We start from the raw sequence: 26,830 nt of genomic DNA, 5'->3' as shown, positions 1-26,830 counted from the left end.
GGTGGTACTTACCTTTTACCAGTGGTTACTGGTTGTGTGCTACATTTGCTATTTGGTGCTACAGTTATTATATGTGCTAAGCGTTATTCCTACAAAGTGCTAATTCTACCAAGTAGTAGTTCTAAAAGTGCATATTCCTGACAGTGGCCTACGTGACCCTGTCCCATTAACATAATCCCCTGTAAATTCTGCCTGTGCCTCTGGCACATTGTAAATTGTGTGTTTATTATCTAATGTGTTTGGTATAATACAAAGGCTATTTTTATATCTAACCTTATGTGGAGTTTCCTTTGTGGTGGCCCTTGGGTGTTGTTGCTGGGTGCGTGCGCAAATACTTAACTTACATTGCCTCCGGGATTAGCTTTACTGCTCGTTTCACGTTGCCTAGAGGGTGAGCAGGGGTTATCTTTGGCGTGTAACTCCCTTGCCCTGACTAGAGTGGTGGTTTCTGCCTGGCTTTGGCGCAAGCCTCAGCCAACTGGAAACCCCATTTCTAACATCCGCCTGATCAGTCACGCCTCCTCCAAGCCGCAGCAGCAGAGTTCGAGCCTCGTGCTCGACTCTGCAGACAGATTCAAGTCGTAATCTCACACTCTCGTGCTCCTGGCATCTGCGCTGTGAGTTAGTGTATACGGGTTGTGTTATTGTGTTTTTGTGTACTGTGCCTTTTTCCTTACAGGTTCGCCTGCATTTCTTTAAAGCGCCGTTGCACCTTGCCGGACAGCAAGCCCCGCCCCCTCCATACTCCTCCCTGCTTTTTCCCTGAGCCCGCCCCCTCCCCAAAGAACCCTGCATACAAGCTGCACCTCACTACACCAAAGGAGATTTCTCATGCGCTCCCTACCACTCCACCGTCTCCGTTAGCACTGCTACCACAGCCACAAACTCCACTCCTCAGGCTGCCCCCCCGAAAACCCCATCCACTGCATCCTCCTCAACGTCAGATCCCTCCTCAGACACGCCATTGAGATATGGGACCTACTCAACACGCTCACACCCAATGTCGTCTTTCTCACCGAAACCTGGACTAACGCAAGCTCCGGCCCGGACATCGCAACGGCAACACCAGACGGCTGCAAGCTCAAGAGATTGGACGCTCGAACTGCCCTGGATGTGGCATTGCCATCGCTCACAAAACCTCCCTCAAACTCTCCACACCTAACACCAACGCCTCTATTTCCAACGTGGAAAATCTTCATTTCCAAATCCACACCAACCCCAAGACCACGCTCAGAGGCACACTCATCTACAGACCTCCGGGGCCACGCGCGCAGCCCACTGCCGCCATCACGGAACTAGCCTCCGACCACGCCATCGCCTCAACGGACTACATTCTGATAGGAGATCTCTATTTTCAACTCGAGAACACCCAGGACCCCGACTCCATCATGCTCCTGGAGAACCTCTCCATCCTGGGACTCAAGCAACTGGTAGATGCCCCCATCCACAAGGCAGGGAACACTCTGGATCCCATCTTTACCGCCGGGTCCAACATCTGGGTCACCCACGCCTCGAAGCTCCTCTGGATGGACCACCGCTGCATCCATTTAACTTATACGTCCAGCGCCGCTCCCAAACAAGCCCCTCACCCCCACGACGCAACTGGAACAAGATCACCGCATACCTTCTCAACTCCACCCTCCTTCAAGACCCCCTGCAGCCACCACCGACACAGAACACGTCACCATGGAACTCCCCAGCTGGATTAACAGATGCGCAGACAAACTTGCCCCCCTAGGGCACGCCACCACCAAACACCCCCCCTAAAACAGCCGCGTTCACTACCGAGCACCTTGAGGCCAGATGCACCTGCAGACGACTCGAGAAGGTCTGGAGAAACCAGAAGACCCCATCATCACTCTACGACCACAGAAGCGCCATGAGAGCCTACCCCCAACTTTTAAAAGACACCAAAATAACTTTCATCAACTAAAAGATAAATGCCAATGCCGCCAACAGCAGCGCGCTTTTCAACATCATTAAACGTCTCACCAAACCCCCTGCAAAGAAACTGACATAGCACCCTCCCTAGACCTCTGAAACAAGCTGAGCACGTTCTTTTACCAGAAGATCATGACCCTCTACCACAATTTCAACAAACGCCCTCTCCCTCACCGCCACTACCTCCACCATCCCGACTATTACCACTTGTTCCGCCGCCTCCGTCGACCTCATCACCGCCACCATGAAGAAGACCCCCACGGACTCCTGCCCTCCTCACATCTTCCACAGAGCCTCTGATGCCATTGCTCCAGAACTAACCCGCACCATCAACTCCCCCCTGGCCTCGGGCACCTGCCCCCTGGAATGAAAACGCGCAGAAGCAAAACCCCTCCTAAAAACGCCTTCTGCTGACCCTACGGATTTAAAGAACTACTGACTCATCTCCCTCCTACCCTTCGCCGCCAAAGTCTCAGAAAGAATTATCAACTCCCAGCTGACCACATTCATAGAAGAAAACTGTAGCCTGGAACCGTCCCAATCCGGCTTCCGGAGCAACCACAGCACTGAGACGGCCCTGATTGCCGCCACTGACAACATCCGCATGCTACTAGATCAGGGACACACCGCAGCCCTCATCCTTCTGGTCCTTTCCGCAGCTTTCAACACCGTTTCACACAGCACACTAACCACCAGACTCCACACCTCTGTTCCATCTTTTAGCACTTCTTTTATTTCTTTTTGCACCTCTCACTTCTTTCTTCACCCCTTTTGCGTCTTTCTGCACCTCTGTTCCTCCTTTCTACACTTCTTCTGTTTCTTTCTTCACCCCTCTTGCCTCTTTCTCCACTCCTCTTTCCCTTTCTGCATCTCTGATGCTTATGTCTGGACTTCTCTAGCTTCTTTCTTCACCCCTTTTCCAACTGCGACTGCTGGTTCTTTCTACATCTCCCTTACTTTTTCTGCACCCTTAGTACCTCTTTCACAAGCCTCTTCCCGCACCCCTCCTGCGTATTTCTGCACCTCTGTTCCTTCTTTCTGCACTTCTTTTGTTTCTTTCTGCACCTCTCACTTCTTTCTTCACCCCTTTTGCCTATTTCTCCACCTCTGTTCCTTCTTTCTGCACTTCTTCTGTTTCTTTCTTTACACCCTTTTGCATCTTTCAGCACCTTTATTCCTTCTTTCTACACTTCGTCTGTTTCTTTCTGAACACCCCTTGCTTTTTCTGCACCCCTTTGCCTCTTTCACAACCCTCTTCCTGCATCCCTTTTGCATCTTTCTGCACCTCTGTTCCTTCTTTAAGCACTTCTTTTGTTTCTTTCTGTACCTCTAACTTCTTTCTTCACCCTGTTTGCCTGTTTTTGCACCCCTATTCCCTCTTCTTGTACCCCGCTTGCCTCTTTCTGCACCTCTGTTGCTACTTTCTGGACTACTCTTAGTTCTTTCTGTACCTCTTTGCTTCTTTGTGCACCACTCGTGCTTCTTTCTGCACCCCTCTTCTCTCTTTCTGCACCCATCTCACCTCTTTCTGTACCTCTGTTCTTTCTTCTGCACATCTTTTGTTTCTTTCTGTAGGTCTCATGCTTCTCTCTGCCACCCCTTGCATCTTTCTCCGGCCTCTTCCCTCTTTCTGCACCCCTCTTGCCAATTTCTGCAAATCGTTTACTTCTTTCTGTACTTCTTTTGTTTCTTTCTACACATCTCTTGCTTCTTTCTGCCAACCCATGCCTCTTTCTCAAGCCTGCTTCCCTCTTTATGCCCACCTCTTGCCAATTTATACACATCTGTTACTTCTTTCTGTACATCTTTTGTTTCTTTATGCAAATCTCTTGCTTATTTCTGTACTTCTCTCAACTCTTTGTGTATTCAAATGGAAAGTGCTAGCTGTCAGGTTTAAAGGACTGAGTGCTCTTGTGACGGAGGTAGATGTCAACTTGTATATGTATTCTCAAATGTGTTATGCGTCTGAAGATGGTAGCTTAAAAAGTGGGTAGCTTCTTCTATAGGTGGTTAAATGTTATTGTTTGCACAGGTAGACATGTTTGATGTATATAGGTGTTATAGAGCCCCTCAAATATACTATTGAATACTTATGTGACCTGTATTATGAGCAGAAATAAATACATACACCATTTTGTACACATATTTACAGAGTATGCTGTGTAGAACACAGGTATTGAAGTATGTCTATGTTTGCATGACACTCAGTAAACGCAATGACAAGCATGCAAACCTTCACAAACTTGGTCAGACTTACAACAGTGATATGCTTAGGATTGTTGTTTCATATTTGGTAGGTGGGCCTAACCTTCTGAGCAGTCGATTAATTGTGAACCTTCAAGAGAAAAGTAAGGTTCAAGAGAAGGTTGAGAGAAGGATTAATGATTAGGGTACTTTGTATGAGTGTGTTGTAAGGTACATCAACGTAGGTCTCTTTCTGCACCTCTGTTGCTTCTTTCTTTACTTTTCTTGCTTCTTTCTGCAACTATCTTCCTCTTCTGCACTTTTGCTGCCTCTTTCTGCATTTTTCTTGCTTCCTTCTTCTGTACCTCACTTGACTCTTTACGCAACTCTGATGCTACTGTCTGTACTTCTCTTGCCTCTTTTTGCACCCCTTTCCCACTTTCTGAACCTGTCTTGCCTCTTTCTGTACCACTCTTGTCTCTTTTTGCACTTCTCTAGCCTCTTTCAAAAACCTTGCTTGCTACTTTCTGCACTTCCCTTGATTCTTGATTGCACACCATTTGCCTCTTTCGGCACCTCTGTTGCTTCTTTCTGCAGTTTTCTTGCATTTTTCTTCGCATCTCTTGCTTCTTTCTGCACCCCTCTACCCTCTTTTTGCACCCCTCTTACTTCTTTCTGCACCTCTGATGACTGTTTCTACACCTCTCCTGCCTCTTTCTGCACTTCTGTTGCCTTTTTCTACATTTCTATTGCTTCTTCCTGCTCTTCCCTTGCCTTTTTCTGTACTCCTCTCATGCTTTCAGCCCCTCTGTTACTTCTTTCTGCATTTCTCTTGCTCCTTTCTGCACCTCGATTGCTTCTTACTGCACCCTTCTGACTTTTTCCGGCACCCATCTTGCCTCTTTCTGCACATCTTTTTAACTTTCTGCCCCTCCCTTCTTTCTGCACCTCTCACTTTTTTCTACACCTCTCTTACATCTTTCTTCTGCACCTCTTTTGGCTCCTTATGAGCCTCTCTTACCTCCTTCTGCACCTCTGTTGCTTCCTTCTACACTTCTCTTCCCTCTTTCTGCACCTCTCTTGCCACTTTCGGGATCCTAATCTCCCCTTTCTGCACCTCTCTTGCCTGTTTCTGCACCTCTCTTTCCCCTTTCTGCAGTTCTCTTGCCTCTTTCCGCACCTCCATTGCTTCTTTCTGTACTTCTGTTGGATATTTCTTCACTTCTTTTGCTTCTTTCTGCACTTCTCTTGCTTCTTTCTGTACTTCTCTTGCTTCTTTCGGTATCCCTCTTGCGTCTTTCTGCATCTCTCTTTCCTCTTTCTGTACCACTATTCACATTTTTAGGCACCTCTCTTGCTTCTTTATGTACCTTTCTTGCCTCATTCAGCACTTCTCATGCCTCTTTCTGCAACCATGTTGCTTGTTTCTGGACTTCTAGTTCCTCTTACTGCACCTCTCTTTCCTCGTTCTGTACCTTAGTTCCTCTTTCTTCACCTTTCCAGCCTCTTTCTGTACCTCTACTGCCTCCTTTGCACTTCTCTTGCCTCGATCTACACTTTTCTTGTGACTTTCTTCACCTCTTTTGCTTCTTTCTGCACTTTTCTTACTTCCTTCTGCACCCCACTTGCCACCTTATGCACCTCTGTTGCCTCTTTCTGCAGCTATGTTGTTTCTTTATGCAACGCATATGCTTCTTTCTATACCCCTCTTACTGCTTTCTCTACCTCTCTTGCCTTTTCCTCTACATCAATTGTCTCTTTCTGCACTTCTCTTTCCTCTTTCTGCAAATCTGTTGCTTCCTTGTGCACTTCTCTTGTTTCTTTCTTCAACTCTCGTGCCTCTTTCGGTACCTCTCAAACCTCTTTCTGCACTTCTCTTGCTCTTTCTGAAATCTGTTACTTCTTTGTGCACTTATCTTGCTTGTTTGTGAACCTCTCTTGCCTCTTTCTGCACCTCTCTTTCCTCTTTCTTGCCCCTTTTTGCTTCTTTCTGATCTTTTCTTGCCTCTTGCTCCACCCCTCTTCCCTCTTTCCGCACCTCTCTTGCCTGTTTCTACACCTCTCTTTTACCTTGCCGCAGTTCTGTTGCTTCTAGCTGCATCTCCATTGCTTCTTTCTGTACTTCTGTTGGATATTTCTTCACTTCTTTTGCTTCTTTCTGCACTTCTCTTGCTTCTTTCTGTACTTCTCTTGCTTCTTTCGGTATCCCTCTTGCGTCTATCTGCATCTCTCTTTCCTCTTTCTGTACCACTATTCACATTTTTAGGCACCTCTCTTGCTTCTTTATGTACCTTTCTTGCCTCATTCAGCACTTCTCATGCCTCTTTCTGCAACCATGTTGCTTGTTTCTGGACTTCTATTTCCTCTTACTGCACCTCTCTTTCCTCGTTCTGCACCTTGCATCCTCTTTATTCACCATTCCAGCCTCTTTATGCACCTCCGTTGCTTCTTTCTGCAGTTCTGTTGTTTTTTTATGCAACTCGTGTACTTCTTTCTGAACCTCTCTTCCCTCTTTCCGCACCTCTCTTGCCTGTTTCTCCACCTCTCTTGCCTCTTTCTGTACGTCTCTTGCCTCGTTCTACACCTTTCATGTGACTTTTTTCACCTCTGTTGCTTCTTACTGTACTTTTCTTACTTCCTTCTGTACCCCATTGCCACTTTATGCACCTCTCTTGCTTCTTTCTGCAGTTCTATTGTTTCTTTATGCAACTCATTTGCTTCTTTCTGCATCCCTCTTTCCTCTTACTGTAGCACTGTTCATATTTTTAGGCACCTCTCTTGCTTCTTTATGTACCTTTCTTGCCTCATTCAGCACTTCTCATGCCTCTTTCTGCAACCATGTTGCTTGTTTCTGGACGTCTATTTCCTCTTACTGCACCTCTCTTTCCTCGTTCTGTACGTTTCTTCCTCTTTCTTCACCTTTCCAGCCTCTTTCTGTACCTCTACTGCCTCCTTTGCACTTCTCTTGCCTCGTTCTACACTTTTCTTGTGACTTTCTTCACCTCTGTTGCTTCTTTCTGCACTTTTCTTACTTCCTTCTGCACCCCACTTGCCACATTATGCACCTCTGTTGCCTCTTTCTGCAGTTATGTTATTTCTTTATGCAACTCATATGCTTCTTTCCATACCCCTCTTACTGCTTTCTCTACCTCTCTTGCCTTTTCGGCTACATCAATTGTCTCTTTCTGCACTTCTTTTTCCTCTTTCTGCAAATCCGTTGCTTCCTTGTGCACTTCTCTTGTTTCTTTCTTCAACTCTCGTGCCTCTTTCGGTACCTCTCAAACCTCTTTCTGCACTTCTCTTGCCTCTTTCTGAAATCTGTTACTTCTTTGTGCACTTATCTTGCTAGTTTGTGAACCTCTCTTGCCTCTTTCTGCACCTCTCTTTCCTCTTTCTGGCCCCTTTTTGCTTCTTTCTGATATTTTCTTGCCTCTTACTCCACCCCTCTTCCCTCTTTCCGCACCTCTCTTGCCTGTTTCTACACCTCTCTTTTACCTTTCCGCAGTTCTGTTGCCTCTAGCTGCATCTCCTTTGCTTCTTTCTGTACTTCTCTTGGTTCTTTCTACACTTCTTTTGCCTCTTTCTGCACTTCTCTTTCCTCTTTCTGCAACTCTGTTGCTTCCTTGTGGACTTCTCTTGTTTCTTTCTGCAACTCTCTTGCCTCTTTCTGTACCTCTCTTGCCTCTTTCTGTACGTCTCTTGCCTCGTTATACACCTTTCGTGTGACTTTTTTCACCTCTGTTGCTTCTTACTGTACTTTTCTTACTTCCTTCTGCACCCCTTGCCACTTTATGCACCTCTCTTGCTTCTTTCTGCAGTTCTGTTGTTTCTTTATGCAACTCATTTGCTTCTTTCTGCATCCCTCTTTCCTCTTACTGTACCAATGTTCATATTTTTAGGCACCTCTCTTCCTTCTTTATGTACCTTTCTTGCCTCATTCAGCACTTCTAATGCCTCTTTCTGAAACCATGTTGCTTGTTTCTGGATTTCTATTTCCTCTTACTGCACCTTTCTTTCCTCATTCTGCACCTTGCTTCCTCTTTCTTCACCTTTCCAGCCTCTTTCTGTACCTCTCCTGCCTCCTTTGCACTTCTCTTGCCTCGTTCTACACTTTTCTTGTGACTTTCTTCACCTCTGTTGCTTTTTTCTGCACTTTTCTTACTTCCTTCTGCACCCCTCTTGCCACCTTATGCACCTCTGTTGCCTCTTTCTGCAGTTATGTTGTTTCTTTATGCAACTCGTATGCTTCTTTCTATACAACTCTTCCTGCATTCTCTACCTCTCTTGCCTTTTCCTCTACATCAATTGTCTCTTTCTGCACTTCTCTTTCCTCTTTCTGCAAATCTGTTGCTAACTTGTGCACTTATCTTGTTTCTTTCTGCAACTCTCTTGCCTCTTTCTGTACCTTTCAAACCTCTTTCTGGACTTCTCTTGCCTCTCTCTGAAGTCTGTTACTTCTTTGTGCACTTATCTTGCTTGTTTGTGAACGAACCTCTCTTGCCTCTTTCTGCACCTCTCTTTCCTCTATCTGGCCCCTTTTTGCTTCTTTCTGATATTTTCTTGCCTCTTGCTCCACCCCACGTCCCTCTTTCTGCACCTCTGTTGCCTGTTTCTACACTTCTCTTTTACCTTTCCGCAGTTCTGTTGCCTATAGCTGCATCTCCTTTGCTTCTTTCTGTACTTCTGTTGGTTCTTTCTACACTTATTTTGCCTCTTTCTGCACTTCTCTTTCCTCTTTCTGCAACTCTGTTGCTTCCTTGTGGACTTATCTTGTTTCTTTCTGCAACACCCTTGCCTCTTCCTGTACCTCTCTTGCCTCTTTCTGCACGTCTCTTGCCTCGTTCTACACCTTTCATGTGACTTTTTTCACCTCTGTTGCTTCTTACTGTACTTTTCTTACTTCCTTCTGCACCCCATTGCTACTTTATGCACCTCTCTTGCTTCTTTCTGCAGTTCTGTTGTTTCTTTATGCAACTCATTTGCTTCTTTCTGCATCCCTCTTTCCTCTTACTGTAGCACTGTTCATATTTTTAGGCACCTCTCTTGCTTCTTTATGTACCTTTCTTGCCTCATTCAGCACTTCTCATGCCTCTTTCTGCAACCATGTTGCTTGTTTCTGGACTTCTAGTTCCTCTTACTGCACCTCTCTTTCCTCGTTCTGTACCTTAGTTCCTCTTTCTTCACCTTTCCAGCCTCTTTTTGTACCTCTACTGCCTCCTTTGAACTTCTCTTGCCTCATTCTACACTTTTCTTGTGACTTTCATCACCTCTTTTGCCTCTTACTGCACTTTTCGTACTTCCTTCTGCACCCCACTTGCCACCTTATGCACCTCTGTTGCCTCTTTCTGCAGTTATGTTGTTTCTTTATGCAACGCATATGCTTCTTTCTATACCCCTCTTACTGCTTTCTCTACCTCTCTTGCCTTTTCCTCTACATCAATTGTCTCTTTCTGCACTTCTCTTTCCTCTTTCTGCAAATCTGTTGCTTCCTTGTGCACTTCTCTTGTTTTTTTCTTCAACTCTCGTGCCTCTTTCGGTACCTCTCAAACCTCTTTCTGCACTTCTCTTGCCTCTTTCTGAAATCTGTTACTTCTTTGTGCACTTATCTTGCTAGTTTGTGAACCTCTCTTGCCTCTTTCTGCACCTCTCTTTCCTCTTTCTGGCCCCTTTTTGCTTCTTTCTGATCTTTTCTTGCCTCTTGCTCCACCCCTCTTCCCTCTTTCCGCACCTCTCTTGCCTGTTTCTACACCTCTCTTTTACCTTGCCGCAGTTCTGTTGCCTCTAGCTGCATCTCCTATGCATCTTTCTATACTTCTGTTGGTTCTTTCTGCACTTCTTTTGCTTCTTTCTGCACCTCTCTTGCTTCTTTCTATACCACTCTTACCTCTTTTTGCACCCCTTTTCCCTCTTTCAAAACCACTCTTAACTATTTCTGCAGCTCTCTTGCTTCTTTATGCACTTTCTTGGCTCATTCAGCACTTCGTTTGCCTCTTTCTGCAACTCTGTAGCTTCTTTCCAGACTTCTCTTTCCTCTTTTTGCAAATCCCTTACCTTGTTCTGCACCTTTCTTCCTCTTTCCTCACCTTTCCAGCCACTTCATGCACCTCTGTTGCTTCTTTCTGCAGTTCTGTTGTTTCTTTATGCAACTCGTGTACTTCTTTCTGAACATCTCGTACCTCTTTCTGCACTTCTCTTGCCTGTTTCTAGCCCTTCTTGTTTCTTTCTGATCTTCACTTGTCTCTTGCTCTACCCCTCTTCCCGCACCTCTCTTCCCTGTTTCTATACCTCTCTTTTACCTTTCTGCAGTTCTGCGGCCTCTAGCTGCACCTCCTTTGCTTCTTTCTGTACTTTTGTTGGTTCTTTCTGTACTTCTCTTGCTTCTTTCTGCACCTCTCTTGCTTCTTTCTGCACCCCTCTAGCCTCTTTTTGCACCCTTCTTCTCTCTTTCTACACCACTCTTTCCTCTTTCTGCAACTCCCTTGCCACTTTCAGCACTTCTCTTGCTTCTTTCTGCACTTGTATTGCTTCATTCTGCACATGCCTTACCTCTTTATGCACCTCTGTTGTTTCTTTCTGCAGTTTTCTTGTTTTTTTTTGCACCTCTCTTGCTTCTTTCTGGACCCCTCTTCCTGCAACTCCCTTGCGTCTTTCTGTACCCTTTTGCCTCTTTCTGCACGTCTCTTTGCCTCTTTCTGCAACTCTGTTGCTTCTTTGTGGACTTTTCTTGCTTCTTTCTGCACACCTGTTGCTTCTTTCTGATCTTCTATTTCCTCTTTCTACATCTCTGTTGTCCTCTTTCTACACATTTCTTACTGCATCTCTGTTACTTCTTTCTGCTCTTCTTGTGCATCTTACTGTACCCATTTTGCCTCATTCTATACCTCTCTTGCCTCTTTCTGCACCTCTCTTGCCTCTTTCTGCAACTCTGTTGCTTCCTTTTGGACTTCTCTTGTTTATTTCTGCAACTCTTTTGGCACTTTCTTTACCTCTCTTGCCTCTTAAGGCCCTCCTCTTGCTACTTTTTGATCTTTTCTTGCGTCTCATTCCACCCCTCCTCCCCCAATCTGCACCTTTCTTGCGTCTTTCAGCACCCCTCTTGCCTCTGTGGGCATTAATTTTCACTCTTTATGTACTTCTCTTGCCTGTTTCTGCACCTCTACTGCCTATTTCTCCACTTATCGTGCCTCTTTATGCACCTCTGTGGCTTCATAGTGCATTTCTCTTGCCTCTTTCTTTACCCATGTTGCCTCTTTCTGCACATCTGTTGCTTCTTTTTGTACTTTTCTCGTTTCTTTAAGCACCAGTCTTGCATCCTTCTTCACCCCTGATGCCTTTTCTGCGCCTCTCTTCCCTATTTTTGTAACTCTCTTGCCTCCTTCAGCACCCCTGTTACTTCTTTCTGCACTTCTCTTGCTTTTTTTCTGCACCTCTAATGCTTCTTTCTGCATCCTTTGGCCTTTTTCGACACCAATCGTTCCTCTTTCTGCACATCTTTTCAACTTTCTGCACCTCTCTTCCTTCTGCTCCTCTTGCTACTTTCTGCACCTCTCTTGCTTCTTTCTAATGCACCTTTTTTGCCTTTTTATGCGCCTCTTTTGCGTCCATCTGCACCTCTGTTGCTTCTTTCTACACTTCCCTTCCCTCTTTCTATACCTCTCCTAGCTGTTTCTGCACATTTTCCACTTTCTGCAATTATCTTGCCTCTTTCTGCACCTCATTTGCTTCTTTCTGTACTTCTGTTGCTTCCTTCTGCAATTTTCTTGCTTCTTTCTGCATCCCTCTTCCCTCGTTCTGCACCACTCTTCTATCTTTTTGCACTACTCTCCCTCTTTCTGCAGCTCTCTTGCCTCTTTATGCACCTCTCTTGCTTCTTTATGCACCGTTCTTGCCTCCTTCAGTACTTCTGTTGTCTCTTTCTGCATATTTCTCCTTCTTTAGGTACATCTCCTGCCTCTTTATGTACCTCTCTTGCCTCTTTCTGTACATCTCTGGCCTCTTTCTGTACTTTTCCTGCAACTTTCTGCCCCTCTGGTGCTTTTTCCTATATGTTTCTTGCTCCATCTGCACCCCCTTGCCTCTTTGTGCACCTCTGTTGCTTCTTTCTGCATTTCTCTTGTTCTTTCTGCACCTCTCCTGCTGCTTTTTGTGCCTATCTTCTTTAATGTTGTACCTCTCTTGCTTCTTTCTGTATCTCTCTTTCCTCCTTCTGCACTTCTTATGCCTCTTACTGCAACTCTGTTGCTTCTTATGGACTTCTCATGCCTCTATCTGCACCTCTCTTGCTTCTTTATGTGCCCTTATTCTCTATTCCTGTACCTCTCTTGCCTCTTTCTGTACCTCTCATGCCTCCTCTTTCACTTCTCATGCCTCTTTCTGCAACTCAGTTGCTTCCTTGTGGACTTCTCTTGCATCTATCTGCACCTCTCTTGCCTCTTTCTGCACCCCTGTTACTTCTTTCTTATCTTATTTTGCCTCTTTCTGCACCTCTGTTGTCCTCTTTTGACACATTTCTTGCTGCATCTCTGTTACTTCTTTCTGCATTTCTTGTGCATCTTTCTGTACCCATTTTTGCCTCGTTCTGCAACTCTCTTGCCTCTTTCTATACCTCTATTTTCTTCTTTCTGTGGTCTTTTCTTGTTTCTTTATGCACCCCTCTTTCCTCTTTCTGCACTTATGTTGCTTTTTTCTGCATCTCTCTTATTTCTTTCTGCACCACTCTTGCTTTTTTCGGTTTCCCTATTCCCTCTTTCTGCACCTCTCTTGCCTTTTTCTGCACCTCAATCGCCTTGTTCCGCATCTCTCTTGCCGGTTTCTGTACCTCTCTTGCCTCTTTCTGTGCCCTCTTACCTCTTTCGGCATTCGTGTTCCCTCTTTCTGCAGTTCTCTAGCCTGTTTCTGTACTTCTCTTGCCTTTTTCTGCAGCTCTGTTGCTTGTGTCTGCATTTCTCTTGCCTCTTTCTTTGCCCCTGTTTTTCTTTATGCACCTCCGTTGCTTCTTTCTGCACTTCCTTGCTTCCTTCTGTACCTCTCTTGCTTTCTTACGCTCCGCTGTTGACTTTTCTGCACCCCTCTTCCCTCTTTATGTTCCCCTCGTGCCTCTTTATGTACTTCTATTGCTTCTTTCTGCATCCCTTTGGCCTTTTTCCGCACTCATCTTGCCTCTTTCTGCACATCTTTTCCACTTTCTGCACCTCCCTTCTTTCTGCACCTCTCGCTTCTTTCTACACCTCTCTTGCTTCTTTCTTCTGCACCTTTTTGCCTCTTTATGCCCCTTTCTCTATATACCATCTGCACCTCTGTTGCTTCTTTCTATACTTCTCTTCCCTCTTTCCGCACCTCCCTTTCCTCTTTCTGGAACCCGGTTCTCTCTTTCTGCACCTCTCCTGCCTGATTCTGTAACTCCCTTTCTGATTTCTGAAATTCTCTTGCCTCTTTCTGCACCTCTGTTGCTTTTGCTTCTTTTTGTACTTCTGTTAGCTCTTTTTGTACTTCTCTTACCTCTTTCTGCATCTCCCGCATCTTTCTGCACCTCTCTTCCTTCTTTATGCATCGTTTTGCCTCTTTCATTACTTCTCTTGTCTCTTTCTGCAACTCTGCTCCTTCTTTCTGCACTACTCTTTCCTCTTTCTGCACCTCTCTCGCCTCTTTCTGCACATTTCTTCCTGTTTTTGCGCCATTCTTTCCTTTCTCTTTCTGCACCTCTCCTGCCTCTTTCTGGTTCTCTTTTTGTACTGCTCTTGCCTCCCTTTTGCACAACTCTTGTGAGTTTATTCCCCTCTGTAACTTATTTCTGGACTTTTCTTGCTTCTTTCTTTACCCCACTTGCCTATTTATGCACCTATGTTGCTTCTTTGTGCAGTTTTCTTGCCTCTTTCTGCACTTTTGTAGTTATCTTGTTTCTTTCTGCACCTCTCTTGCTTCTTTCTGTGACCCTCTTCTCTATTTCTGTACCTCTCTTGGCTCTTTCTGAAACTCTCTTGCACTTTTCATGCCTCTTTCTGCAACTCTGTTGCTTCCTTGTGGAGTTCTCTTGCCTCTTTCTGCACCTCTCGCTCTTTTTGCATCCCTGTTACTTCTTTCTGATCTTATCTTGCCTCTTTCTGCACCTCTTTTGTTCTATTTCTACGTATTTCTTGCTGCATCTCTGTTACTTCTTTCTGCAATTCTTGTGCATCTCTCTATACCCATTTGTGTCTTCTTCTGCAACTCTCTTGCCTCTTTCTATACTTCTGTTTGCTTCTTTCTGTACTTTTCTTGTTTTGTTATGCACCCCTCTTTAATCTTTCTGCACTTCTGTTGCTTTTTTCTGCAGCTCTCTGGTTTCTTTCTGCACCTCTCTTGCCTCTTTCTGCACCTCTATCGCCCTTTTCTGCATCTCTCTTGCCTGTTTCTGCACCTCTCTTGCTTCATTCTGAACCCTCTTGCCTCTTTTGGTATTCATTTTTGCTCTTTCTGCACTTCTCTTGCCTCTTTCTGCACTTTTCTTGCCTCTTTCTGTATCTCTCTTGCTTGTTTCAGCACTTCTCTTGCCTCTTTCTGCACCCCTGTTTCCTTTTCCGGAATGCTCTTTCCTCTTTCTGTACTACTTGTGCATCTTGAGGCACCCATGTTACTTCTTTCTATACTTCTCTTGCCTCTTTCTGTTTCTTTCTTCCTTTTTCTGCACCTCTCCTGCCTCTTTCTGTACATGTCTTCCTCTTTCTGCACTTCTTCTGCCTCTATCTGTTTCTCTTTCTGCACTACCCTAATGAATTTATTTACCTCTGTTGCTTCTCTCTGCACCTTTCTTGCTTCTTTCTGTACCTCTCTGCTTCTTTATGCACCTTGTTTCTTCTTTCTTGTTTCTTTATGCACCCTTCTTACTTATTTCTGTATCCCTCTTACCTCTTTCCACATGTCTCTTTCCTCTTTCTGCAACTCTATTGTATCTTTCTGCAGCTCTCTTGCTTATTTCTGTACCCCTCTTGCCTCTTTCTGCACTTCACTTGCCTCTTTCTGCAACTCTGTTGCTTCTTTGTGGACTACTCTTGCCTCTATCTGCACCTCTGTTGTTCTCTTTCCACACTTTTCTTGCTGCATCTCTGTTACTTATTTCTGCACTTCTTGTCCGTCTTTCTGTTCCCATTTTGCCTTGTTCTTATCATCTTTTGCCTCTTTCTGCACCTCTATTGTCCTCTTTCTACACTTTTCTTACTGCATCTCTGTTACTTCTTTCTTTACTTCTTGTGTATCTTTTTGTACCAATTTTGCCTCGTTCTGCACCTCTCTTGACTCTTTCTGCACCTCTTTTGTTTCTTTATGCACCTTTCTTGCCTCTTTCCTCACTTCTCTGGTGACTTTCTTTCTATACTTTTCTTGCTTCTTTCTGCACCCCTCTTGGCTCTTTCTGCACCTCTGTTGTTTCTTTCTGCAACTTGCTTGCTTGTTTCTGTACCCTCTTCCCTCTTTCTGTACCACTCTTGCCTCTTTCTGTACCCTCTTGCTTCTTTCTGGTCTTCTCTTGCCTCTTTCTCCAAACCTCATCCCTCCTTCTCCACCTCTCTTGCTTGTTTTTTGCACCCCTCTTGCCTCTTTTGGAACTCCTTTTCCCTCTTTTTGCACTTTGCTTGCTTTTGTCTGCACCTCTCCTGACTCTTTCTCCACTTCTCTTGCCTCTTTCTGTACCTCTATTGCTTCTTTCTGCACTTATCGTGCTTCTTTCTACACCACTCTTGATTCTTTTGGCACCCCTATACCTTTTCTGCATCCCTGTATATCTGTATGGAAGGAGTTAAATATTTCACTTACAGGCTGTGTTATCTTCTCCGGATGAATGATTGCTAGACTCAGTTCCCCAGTACATACCCATCTAAGTGTTTCTTAGCTTGTACCATTGCTTGCACACCTGATTCTCTGCATTTTGTTAACGTTTACAGATTTTCATTCTATTATTCAAATTGCAATTTTTGTATTTACTTCATTAGTTTTTCCAAACATCCTGCTTACTTCCAAACACTGTATATGTACTCTCTCACTCTCTTATTCATATATTTTCTGCTAGAGTTTAATTCATATACTTGTTAAATATGATTGTTCATCTCTCTTTCTCTTCCTCTGTATAAGTTTGATTTGCTGTATGCAAAAAGCAAGCTGAAGAATTTCACACAGCTCTCATGCAAGCGTTCCATTAATAGTAACCTTTTCAAATTTGCTTTTATCAACAAATAACAACATGGCTTTCATATTTTTAAAGTATTATAGGTCTTCTCAAAGATCATGATTGTTAACCCATTCTTAACTTCCTTTAAAGAAAACTCAATGTTATAGGACATTTGTGCAGATCTGTGGATCCACCACAGCTCTCAGGGCAGCCCCCCTGTAATTTTGTGGTAGATCCAAAGACCCACACGGGAATACAAAATCTTGTTAAAAAATAAGGCTAAACGGTTTCTTTTTGTCTAAATTTGTATCCCAATTAATATTTTTCTATGCTACTACAAATATCCCTTAACGTTTGCACTCTTGTTTTTTTCTTACCTTTCTTACCTTTTTTCTGCTCCTGTTGCTCGGTTGCTATGATGATTAGTATTTTAAAATACCCTGCCAACAGTAGTTCACATATTCAGTACACTTTATAGAGCAGTGTGCTACCTCCTATACCACCTGTATAGAGTGTAATTCAGAGTTTGGACTTACAGGCATATCACATACACCCTAACTTTTTACTAAAATCACAAAACCCAATCAAACATCTCCTTACTTTTTTCACAATAAAACAATCTCGTTTTTACCACTAACATGATATATCAGACAATAAAAAACATCTTTCAAATTTTTGTATCAAGACATATTCTTCACTGACTACTTTTTAAAATCTTTCCTACACTCCTGCAGCCTGCTCTTGTGTGCTACTGCTCTTTCCTTTGAAAATGGTTAGAGTGTGGATTGTGGGTTACAGCTATGTGTTTTGGTCTAGAAAGACTAATATTGACAGGGACCTGGGTTTGTCTAATGTGGATAAAACTTGGATTGGCCAGAAAAGTTTAAAGTGGCATCAGCTGCCTCCATTGGTTGAAAGCATTATAGATTGCGAACATCCAGACTTCATGATTGTACACTGTGGAGGCAATGGCCTAGGCACTCTTACTGGGTGGGACCGGAAATCCTAATGAAGGATACCTTTAGAAAACTATTGATAATTTTACCTCACAGTGCCTTGGTGTTTCCAACTTATTCCAGTGGCAGAAATAGAATATCCTCAGACCTCTTGGGATACGTTTTACCTTATGATACTAAATGAGTGTTGTGGCATGCAGCCTCTGATTCACCACTTTTCTTGACGTGTACTCTAATTGTTTGATGACTTGATTTGCGGAACCTGGTTTTGACTGAAAAGCTCTTGTATCCTGTATAAGTGAGTTGTATTAAGCTACAACTTAGCACCATTTGAAATCGTGTTTTTATTATCAGTTCGACATCTGATTGTGATTAGCTAGCATCTAATCTGCAGGCACGCTGCCACTATGCATTTAGCTCTGTTCTTATGTAGTAGGCAGGCGTATCCGGACGGGAGCAGAACTTTAAGGTTAGCACATGGTGGAAGTTGCAGGTTTTCATTTTATGCAATTTGGGTTCGCATAACCTCTCCGCATGGTAATGTTTTGAATTTTTGATTAATTTTCACGAGTGCGTCCTGTGGAAGTATAATTCATTATGGGCGATCACAATTTAGTATTCCTTTAGCTTTCGCATTATTTTTGTTTTTAGGTCCAATTTTATTTTAAATGAAGGGTGAAATAGTCTGCTTTTGATTTCCATCGCATTACACGCATTTGCGTTACGTGCCGGTTTGAATTTTTTAAACACACTAGGGTTAACATCCAAGACGCTGTTGGGACATTTTGAGGAAGCGTGACACACATCGCTGTGAGTAAGAGTTTTTGTATCATATAGATGCACTGCATTGTAGTGAGTCTCTTAGTTATACAGGTTTTTTACATTTAGCGGGCCTCATTTATGAAAAGTGACGCATCGCTGCGAGAAAACAGCGATGCGTCACTTTTCATTGCGCCCTCCTTGCGACCCCAATGATGAATCATATTTACAATATGACGCATCATTGCGCAAGGACTTACAGATACGTCCGTATTTCTGACGTATCTGTAAACGCAAAAGTGACGCATTGCTGGAGTGTGTCACAAAAGTGACGCAACTCCAGCAATGCGTCCTTTCACATGGGGAAAGCCCCATGTGAAAGGGCCTGCGTCAGTCTTACGCCTGCTGTGAGGCAGGCGCAAGATTTTGACGCAACAGCGTCCTAAAAGTGACGCAGTGAAATCTCATAGATTACTATTACGAGGCTTTTTGCAGGGGAACACCCCCCTTGCATACATTATACCTGGCGCAGGTATAATTTAGCGCAGGGGTTTACAAAGTGACGCATCTGCTTAGATGCGTCACTTTGTAAATAGTGCGCAACAGGAGACATGTTTTACGCTGCCGATGCGTCACAAAAAGTGACGCACCGGCGGCGTAAAAGTGACGCAGGGCCTCATAAATGAGGCCCAGCGTATTTTTGTTTTGTAGCTGATAGCGAACCTAACAAAGGCATGGACATTGCCTGCAACACGATATAAGGTAACCTTCGGTGTAGATTATATTTGGTGTTTAACATGCAGGACACATGCGATGAAGTAACCGAGTATTCACAATTCTCTATGTTTTTGTCCATTAATGGTGTAGAGTTTGAAAACATTTTTTTTTGCCATTGGCCAACTGTCCGATGTTTTGCGGCTTGATAACACCCCTTACGAAAAAGGTTGAGACATATGAGGGGGAGCATCATCTTTTACGTGAGTGATACTTTTGAGCACGTCATAGTCATTTGATTTTGGCTGTACTTTGTCAAGTGGTGATTTTGACTCACTTTGCGGGACATTTCTCCTTTCTGTTCACTGCCAGTCCCCTAATATAAGTGTTACATTTCTGGATAGGTGAGTTGACAGGTATTATGTGGAGATACCACACACTTTTTGGGTTATAAGGAGCCCTGGATCTCTTGAATGAGGTGTTTTCTTTGGTATACTCACTGGCGTGCACACACTCGCTTTTAGACATGAGAGGTGTGTTTTACACACATTCTGGTGACAAGCTTGAATCTCCTAGTACATTTTTCTTATCTATTACATATTTTGCATTTGCGGAATTCGGTACATGCCCGATAACTGTTGAATATAATGATATTTAAGCTTGACTTTGTTAGAACTATGGCATGGTGAGGAGTTTATTTATTGTTTTTCTTGTTAATTATAGTGTTCCCCTGAAGAAGGGTCAGCCTGAAATGCATTGGGACTCATAACACTACATGGGAAATGTAACACTACAATGAACATGAAGATGATCTGTACATGTAAACTCACTGCACAATAAAAGAAGAACAGAACATCATGAGGAACCCTGTTGAGCTGTTGAGTTTTTGATTATCTGATCATTTAATTGCCTAATCGTAACTATGTATTTGTGATATACATCATATTTGCAAGTGGTTGGATGAAATTCCTTTTGCATATTCTATTAGTATTATGATACATTTTTGTTCATAACTGGTCAAAACATGCTAGCAATATGCTTGTGAAAAGTGCTCCTTGTTATTTTGAGACAGTCTAGTGTCCCAAATGATTTTGATTAAAAACAAATTGCTGCCAGCAAGAGGGACTACAGCCAGTGCCAGAAACCAAAGGAGACTCTGAATGATTGGTAGGTCCTGTCCCTTGCAAGCTGCAGGAAATTGGGCATCCTGCATGGCACGATTGGCAACCCGCTGGGTCCGCTGGGCCCTTCGAGAGTGAGCCTGAAGAGAAGTGGTAGCTAAGATCTGCCCAAGTTTCAAACCACCACTCCACTTATTTTGGCATCCAGCCACCGAAGTACCCATGGACCACATTTGCTTCAGCCAAGGCTTGGTAATCTCCATTTGGGCGATCGACCCCTTCAATGACATTTCCAGCCCGAAAGGGCATCACAGCAACAGAGACTCATGTCAGCTATGGCCCTGCTGCTGAGTTTCTGCCTCCTGAAGTTTGAGTTGTCGAGTGTAAAGAATCTTTGAACCGAGCTACCCCTGTGATTGATAGAAGCCAGCTTCCTCTGCACCTGGAGCTGCTGAGCAAGGTAGAAGAAATCCAGCTGTCCTAGAAACACTAAAGCTTCTTCTGTCCATGGGTAGAGGTAAACTCCATCTCCAAGTGTGGTTTTGACGAGTGCTGCAAGTTCGACTGCTCTCACTTATCCTGTTAAGTACCAAAGATAGCCGAGTCACCGCTGCACTCAGACTCCCTGGGCATGGTAACAAAGTAACCACTGTTGGAACTTGATCTAGGGACCCACCTGAGGGTTCCTTTGAAATCACCCAGCAAGTGACCAATTGCCACCTGTGCTTTCCCCCATTCATTTCAATGGGAACATTTTGACTTGAAGTACATCTATTTTTGAACGCTTTAAAAATGCACAACTATGGCTGTATTTATGATACAAAGTTAATTTTGAAATCTTTATTTATATTATAATACACTTTATTTTATGAATTGGTGATTAATTTCTTTCAGGTTGTCTTAATTACTTATGCACCAGAATGGTACTGTAAAAACTTAAACAAATTTTCCTCCAATAATGCCTGACTGCTCTTTGCTACACCATAATGATTGTGCGCAGGATTATTGTTGTTTAATCCAAGGCCCGCAGCCATGACACAATACTAAACCTTGCAACTTTGATGCCCAGCAGTGTGGATCCTGAACCTGTGTCTTGTAGTTAATTGTGTATGAGAAATCCTCAATTGACTTGAGCATCAGAAGCATTTTGTAAGATTTGGTTTGGTGTTTCTAAAAAAAAGATTTGATTGTAGTTGTTGGTGCTCTGTGTTACATCCCAATTTCAAATGCAGTTAAAATGTGAAAGTGGTTTAGTAAGTAAGGATGAATGTTTAAACACATTGATAAGTTTCCATAACTTCTAAAAAAGTAGTGCATAATGGAGAATGTCCTGAGTCAGGATCAGCCCATTCGGGACACTTCAATTATAACACAATCATCACATCACACTGATTTTACAATGCAACTTATTTATTATTATTATTATTTAGAGGTTTTCTATAGCGCTAGCCAGACCCGAGGGTATTGGAGCGGTTTACAGCATAAAAACATTTATAACAAGGAGACATTTATAACAAAATACAGGACAATCTGCTGGGTGTCGGAGGAGTGCAATTGAGGAGGAAAAAGTTCAAAAGGAGGCGTTTCAGTTCTGCTGAGTGCCCAAGGTGCACCATTGCGGTAGAGAGGTTGAGGAGGCCGAGGTGCGGCAATGAGGACGAGGGGTCAAAGAGGTAGTCTCAAATCCCAGGGAAATGCAAGACCTATGCAGGAAAAGATCTCTTTGCGGTGCCGATCCAGGGGTTGAGAGTTCAGAGAGAGGGCAGGAGGAGGGAGGTGGTTGATTCGATGACTGAAAGGCTGCCCATTGAGGGGGCACTGAAAGGTGACAGCCTGTGGAGGTGAGAGCGACACGTAATTGCGTTCGGGAAGGCGCAGTTAAGGTAGAAGATTTTTAGGAGGCTTTTGAATTTAGGAAAGGAAGGGGTGATTCTGATGTTGACTGGGATGGCGTTTCAGATTTTCGAAAATTCCCTGCGAAAGAGCGGGTAGCAGTCTTTTGTTTACGCGTTTTTAGGGGAATGAGTAGGAGGGAGTTGGAACTCCTGAGGCTTCTTGCTTGTCCGGCTTTCTTGAGTTTGAAGGCTAAGTATTCCGGTTTCCCTGTGTGCAGGGCTTTGTGTGTGAGGCAGGCAGTTCTGGAGCTGGCCTGCATTTCAACTGGGAGTCATTTAAGATCTCTGAGTGCAGGAGTAGTGTGGTCGAATTTCTTGATTCCGGTGACCATTCAGGCTGCGGCATTGAGGGTGGTTTTGAGCGGGGCTAGGTGAGAAAGAGCTGTACAGGAGAGAACTGCGTTCCCATTGTCCAGTCGGGACAACACCAGGGATTGGGTGGCTTGCTTGAGGTCGAGTGGAGGGATGTGGGGTTTGATTTTGTTGAGGAGCTTCAGATTGAGTAAGGCGCTCTTGGTGAAGTTTTTGATGTGATTTGACATCGATAGTTTGTGTTCAAGGGTGATTCCCAGTGATTTGACCGAGGTTGCCAGGGTGAGATTTCCGTTGAGGGAATCAATAGCTTTTAACCATTCAACAATTTGTGAGTTTTCTTCCTTGTTGGAGACGAGGAGGATCTCAGTTTTTCCCTGATTGAGTTTGAGGTGGTTCGTTGATAGCCATTCTTGGACTTCTTTGAGGGTATTGTTGAGTCTTTGAATGTCGTTAATGGAGGAGGTTTCCAGGTAGATCTGTGTATCGTCTGCATAGAGATAAAAGGGGATATTCGTTTTTTTTAGAATGGAGGTGAGAGGTTCCATGTATGTGTTGAACAGTAGAGGGGAAAGAATGGAGCCTTGAGGGACGCCTCTGTTTACGGGGACGATTTGGAGGCAAAGGATTTGATTTTCACTCTTTGGGAGCGGTTGAGGAAGAAGGAGGAGAACCACTGGAGGACCACTTCGTCTGCACCAACCTGTTCTTTGAGAGCTTTGATGAGAAGGCTGTGGTCTACAGTGTCAAAAGCAGCTGACAGGTCTAGGAGGATGAGGAGACAGCAATGGTTGCGTCGAGGGAGTTGAAGATGTCATCCATGATGTTAAGGATTGCACTTACCATACTTTTGCCCTAAAAGTATTATGCATTCTAATGGTATGCATTGTAATGGTATGTGTTGTAATGATGAAATATGTTGTAATGGTAGTTTTAAAAAATGAGTGGTAATATACTAACGCAACTGACTTTACATCACATGCCATTACAACACATGCCATAACAATGCATTATGGGCTTTGGGGCAGATGGTAATAGTCATTTTTACCCTTACGCTATCCAACACTTTCCCTACTGTTGCACTCTCTGGAGTGGGAATAGTAATTTTTACCCCTACGCTATCCAACGCTTTCTCTAATGTTGCACTCTCTGGAGTGGGAATAGTAATTTTTACCCACCCGCTATCCAACATTTTTCCTACTGTTGCACTCACTGGAGTGGGAATGGTAATTTCTACCCCTAGGCTATCCATTACTTTCCCTACTGTTGCACTCACTGAAGTGGAAATAGTAATTGTTACCCCTATACTATCCAACACTTACCACACTTTTGCCCTAAAAGTATTATGCATTCTAATGGTATGCATTGTAATGGTTTGTGTTGTAATGATGGAATACGTTGTAATGGTAGTTTTAAAAAATGAGTGGTAATGACATGCGTTGTAGTCTAATAAATTAGCACAGTTAATTAAAACCAATGCAATAAAATGTAATCATAGCACTGTTGCCGCATTAAAAGCAAAGCGAAGCAAACCATCAAATTTCAATTCACACACATATTAATGATGAGGCAGTCTTGTAGTTACTGTTGTAATCATGTGACAGGCTTCAAAACCAAAGATAAAATCATTTGGAGCAGAGACACTAGGGCAAAGTGCAAAACTAGTTTGTGATAAGTTTTTGGGGAGGAGGAGCTGGTAGGGCGTGCGTCGGAGAGGGAGAAAGCAGATTGTCCAAGAGTCTCGCATATTTTCCGGACCTTGCAGGCACTTGAATACCTGGGGAAGTAAAGCAGAGAGTAGATGCCTCCCAACATGTATTGATGCCTCTTTTTAGATATCAAGGTTTTAAGAGAAGCCTTCTGGGAGCGTCAAGGGTGGGACTGACAACAGCACAGACGATGCAGCCATGATTCAGACCTGTAATTGCACAGTCCGCATGCCCCCTCCTCACTGGTTGGAACAGACCTAAGAGTATCATGAACATTATATTTTCGCGGGCCATGTGTGTTCAGACTATCAAGAAGGTAAGTTTGAGGTACCCCAGGGAGGTATGAGTCGTTCAAGGAGAGCAGGATAATTGATGGGTTTTTTTATGTCTAAGGCAGGAACAAGTGGGGGTTCACAAATCTTGCCACGATAAACATTCCATTCAGTGCAGATTGCTATCCATTTTCAGGGGCAGCCATGTGCTGCTTATACTGTCTTCTCCCTTACCATACACCAGTCCATATCTGCCTTCCAGGTACTCAGCGTTGGTGGTGCCGCTGCTCCCCACAGATGGGCAATGTTCCATTTTGCCACTATCTGCCCAAGAATTGCCCAGAGCTTTCCCTTGGTGTTAAGGTCCGAGGGCTCCGGAATATTTAGGAGGCATCTCTTGGCTTCAGGCCTAATTACCACTTCCCAGACTGCACTCATACATTCATTAACTTTTCCCTAGTAGTCTTGAATTAGTACACACTCTCAAATAATATGCATAAATGTGCCTTCTAAGCCACATTGTCTCTTACACAACCCCTCTTCCACCCTGCCCATCAACACCAGCCTAGGGCCGGAGATAAAGATTCGGTGTAAAAATTTTAACCAGACAAGCCTCAGTTTGGATGAGATAGCGGCCTCCCTAGGAGAGGACATTGCTTCCTGCCATTCTTCATCATCCAACTCGAGGCCGTCCCGCCCCCATTTCTCCATCAGTGATATTAAGCAATCTGGAGTGTTATGAATGAGTTTTTTGTATGTGAGGGAGATGGCTTTGTCCAGAAAGTACCCATCCAGCAATCTATCCTCAAGAGGAGAGGATTCTGAGGGGATGACCCGGTGGGGATGTTATCCTGGAGAGAGTGTCTGATTTGTATATATCTAAAATATTCAGAGTCCGCTAGTTTGCGTGTCTCTTGGAGTGAAGCAAATGAGAGCACCCCGTTCGTTCTCCATAGATACCTGATGCGGGAGAGCCCAATTAGGTCCCATTTATCAAAGCCCTTCATCTGCCCAAGTGTACCCAAGCACTCGGAATCCGACAGTGGAATGGCGAGCGTGACCCTCTTGGCCCAGCCTAAGCTACGGATGTCTGTGTGCCAGAGCTGGACTGAGTGGTGTGTAGGTCCTGTTAGTAAGTATTTGTTGGGTCTGGAGTAGATCGCCCTAGTGAAGCCGCCACCTGGGAGTACCCATTTGTCCATTCTGTAACCGGGGGTCGTCCCCACCGTGTTAAGTGCAATGGTTTATGGTTGCAAGATGTGCCTCCCAGTAATACTTTTTAATGTCTGGGAGTCCTATGCCACCGTCATACAAACAAGCTTGAGCTTGTGAAGTGCTATGCGCGATTTATCATCCCACAGTAGATTTCTTTGGGTCCTTTTGATACCTTTGAAGAACCTGGGTGGAACTAGGTCTTGGAAGCTCTGGAGGACATAGAGGAAACACGGCAATGTCATCATTTTAAAAAGCGCTGCCCGGCCCAATAGAGACAATGGTAGCATCTTCCAGGTCAAGGTGTCTCGTTTGAACCTATGTAGAGGGGGCAGGAGATTACGTTCATAGCGGAGTTTAACGTCGGTAGTGATGAACATACCCAGGTATTTAAATCCGTCTGTGCCTGTCAGGATGGGGCAGTCCCTTGGCAGGGAGGGGGATCTCATACAGAACATACACCAGCAACTTGCTCCAATTGATTCTATAGCCAGAGTTTCTCTCAAAATTTGTGAAGCTATTTAGGACAACCCGCAGCTCCTTCTGGGGAGAGGCGAGATATAGAGGGTGTTTTCTGCATATAGGGAGATTTGGTCTTCCCATCTCTCAGACCACCTGAGTCTCCTGATGGAGGGGTCTTGTCGTATCCAAGTCGCCAATTGCTTGAGGGACAGGGCGAAGGGTAGAGGTGAGAGGGGGCATCCCTGTCACATTCCTCTGCCAAGGGTGAAAACCTCCAAGACTTTTTTATTTACTACAACTTGGGCCAATGTTTCTGCGTAGAGGAGCTGTACCCACCCAATAAAATTGGGGCCAAAGCCCAACTTCTTGAGGACCGCAATTAGATACGCCCATTCGAGTTTAGTGAATGCCATAGTGGCATCTAGCGAGACCACTATTGTTACTTCCTGATTGGTGGCCTGATGCCCCAGTACTCCATGTAATCTACGCAAATTGAGCGCTGTATTACAGTGTGGCATGAAGCCGGACTGATCAGGGTGGACCACTTTGTCTATTACTTGTCTTAGCTGGTTCACCAATAGTTTGGCCAGGATTTTAGGCTCTGCCTTTAGCAGGCAGATAGGTCTAAAGGAGGAGCATTCATCCTCCAGCTTCCCTTCCTTGTGTATTGTAACCAGCTTGGCGATGAGTTGGTCACATGGGAGTAGGACAAGTTCCTTATTGTCCTCAAACATTTTCCTGAGGTACGGGGCTAGCTTGTTGGGTTTAAGTTTGTAAAATTCAATAGGCAGTCAATTGGGGCACAGAGCTTTCCCAGGCCGGAGTCCTCCTATTACTGTAGCAATTTCATCATTTGTCAGCTTACTATCGGAGTCAGTGAGGATGGGTAGTTGGAGGTCTACAAGAAGTATCGAAGAGTTCTTCTCTGTTAGTTCCAAACTGCTCTAATACACTTGCCTGAAATGATTAGCAAACTCAAGCACTATGTCATGGGTTTCCGTCAAAACGGTTCCAGCGCTACTCTTGAGCTCTGGCACCAGCCTTTTCGCACTGTCTTTCTTGTCCAGCCAAGTGATTAGCTTGCCTGCTTTGTCTCCTAGTTCGTGTAAATATTAATCTCTGTCCCTTGCACGGGTTTTGGCAGCATCGGTCAC

General features: G+C 44.2%; 1 protein-coding gene across 1 annotated transcript in view; it reads right to left on the bottom strand.

Moving 5' to 3' along the window:
- The window catches only part of LOC144751987 (vomeronasal type-2 receptor 116-like), a 91,577-nt gene that overhangs the window by 4,852 nt on the left and 59,895 nt on the right, over positions 1-26,830 (bottom strand). The window contains exon 4 of the mRNA XM_078639945.1: positions 26,628-26,633. Within this exon, the coding sequence (XP_078496071.1) occupies positions 26,628-26,633 (6 nt within the window). The remainder of the gene's footprint in view (positions 1-26,627; positions 26,634-26,830) is intronic.

This window comes from Lissotriton helveticus, chromosome 4_2 (genome assembly GCF_964261635.1).
Source record: "Lissotriton helveticus chromosome 4_2, aLisHel1.1, whole genome shotgun sequence".
NCBI classification, from domain to species: Eukaryota; Metazoa; Chordata; class Amphibia; order Caudata; family Salamandridae; genus Lissotriton; species Lissotriton helveticus.
This window is presented reverse-complemented; position numbering and strand designations above follow the sequence as displayed.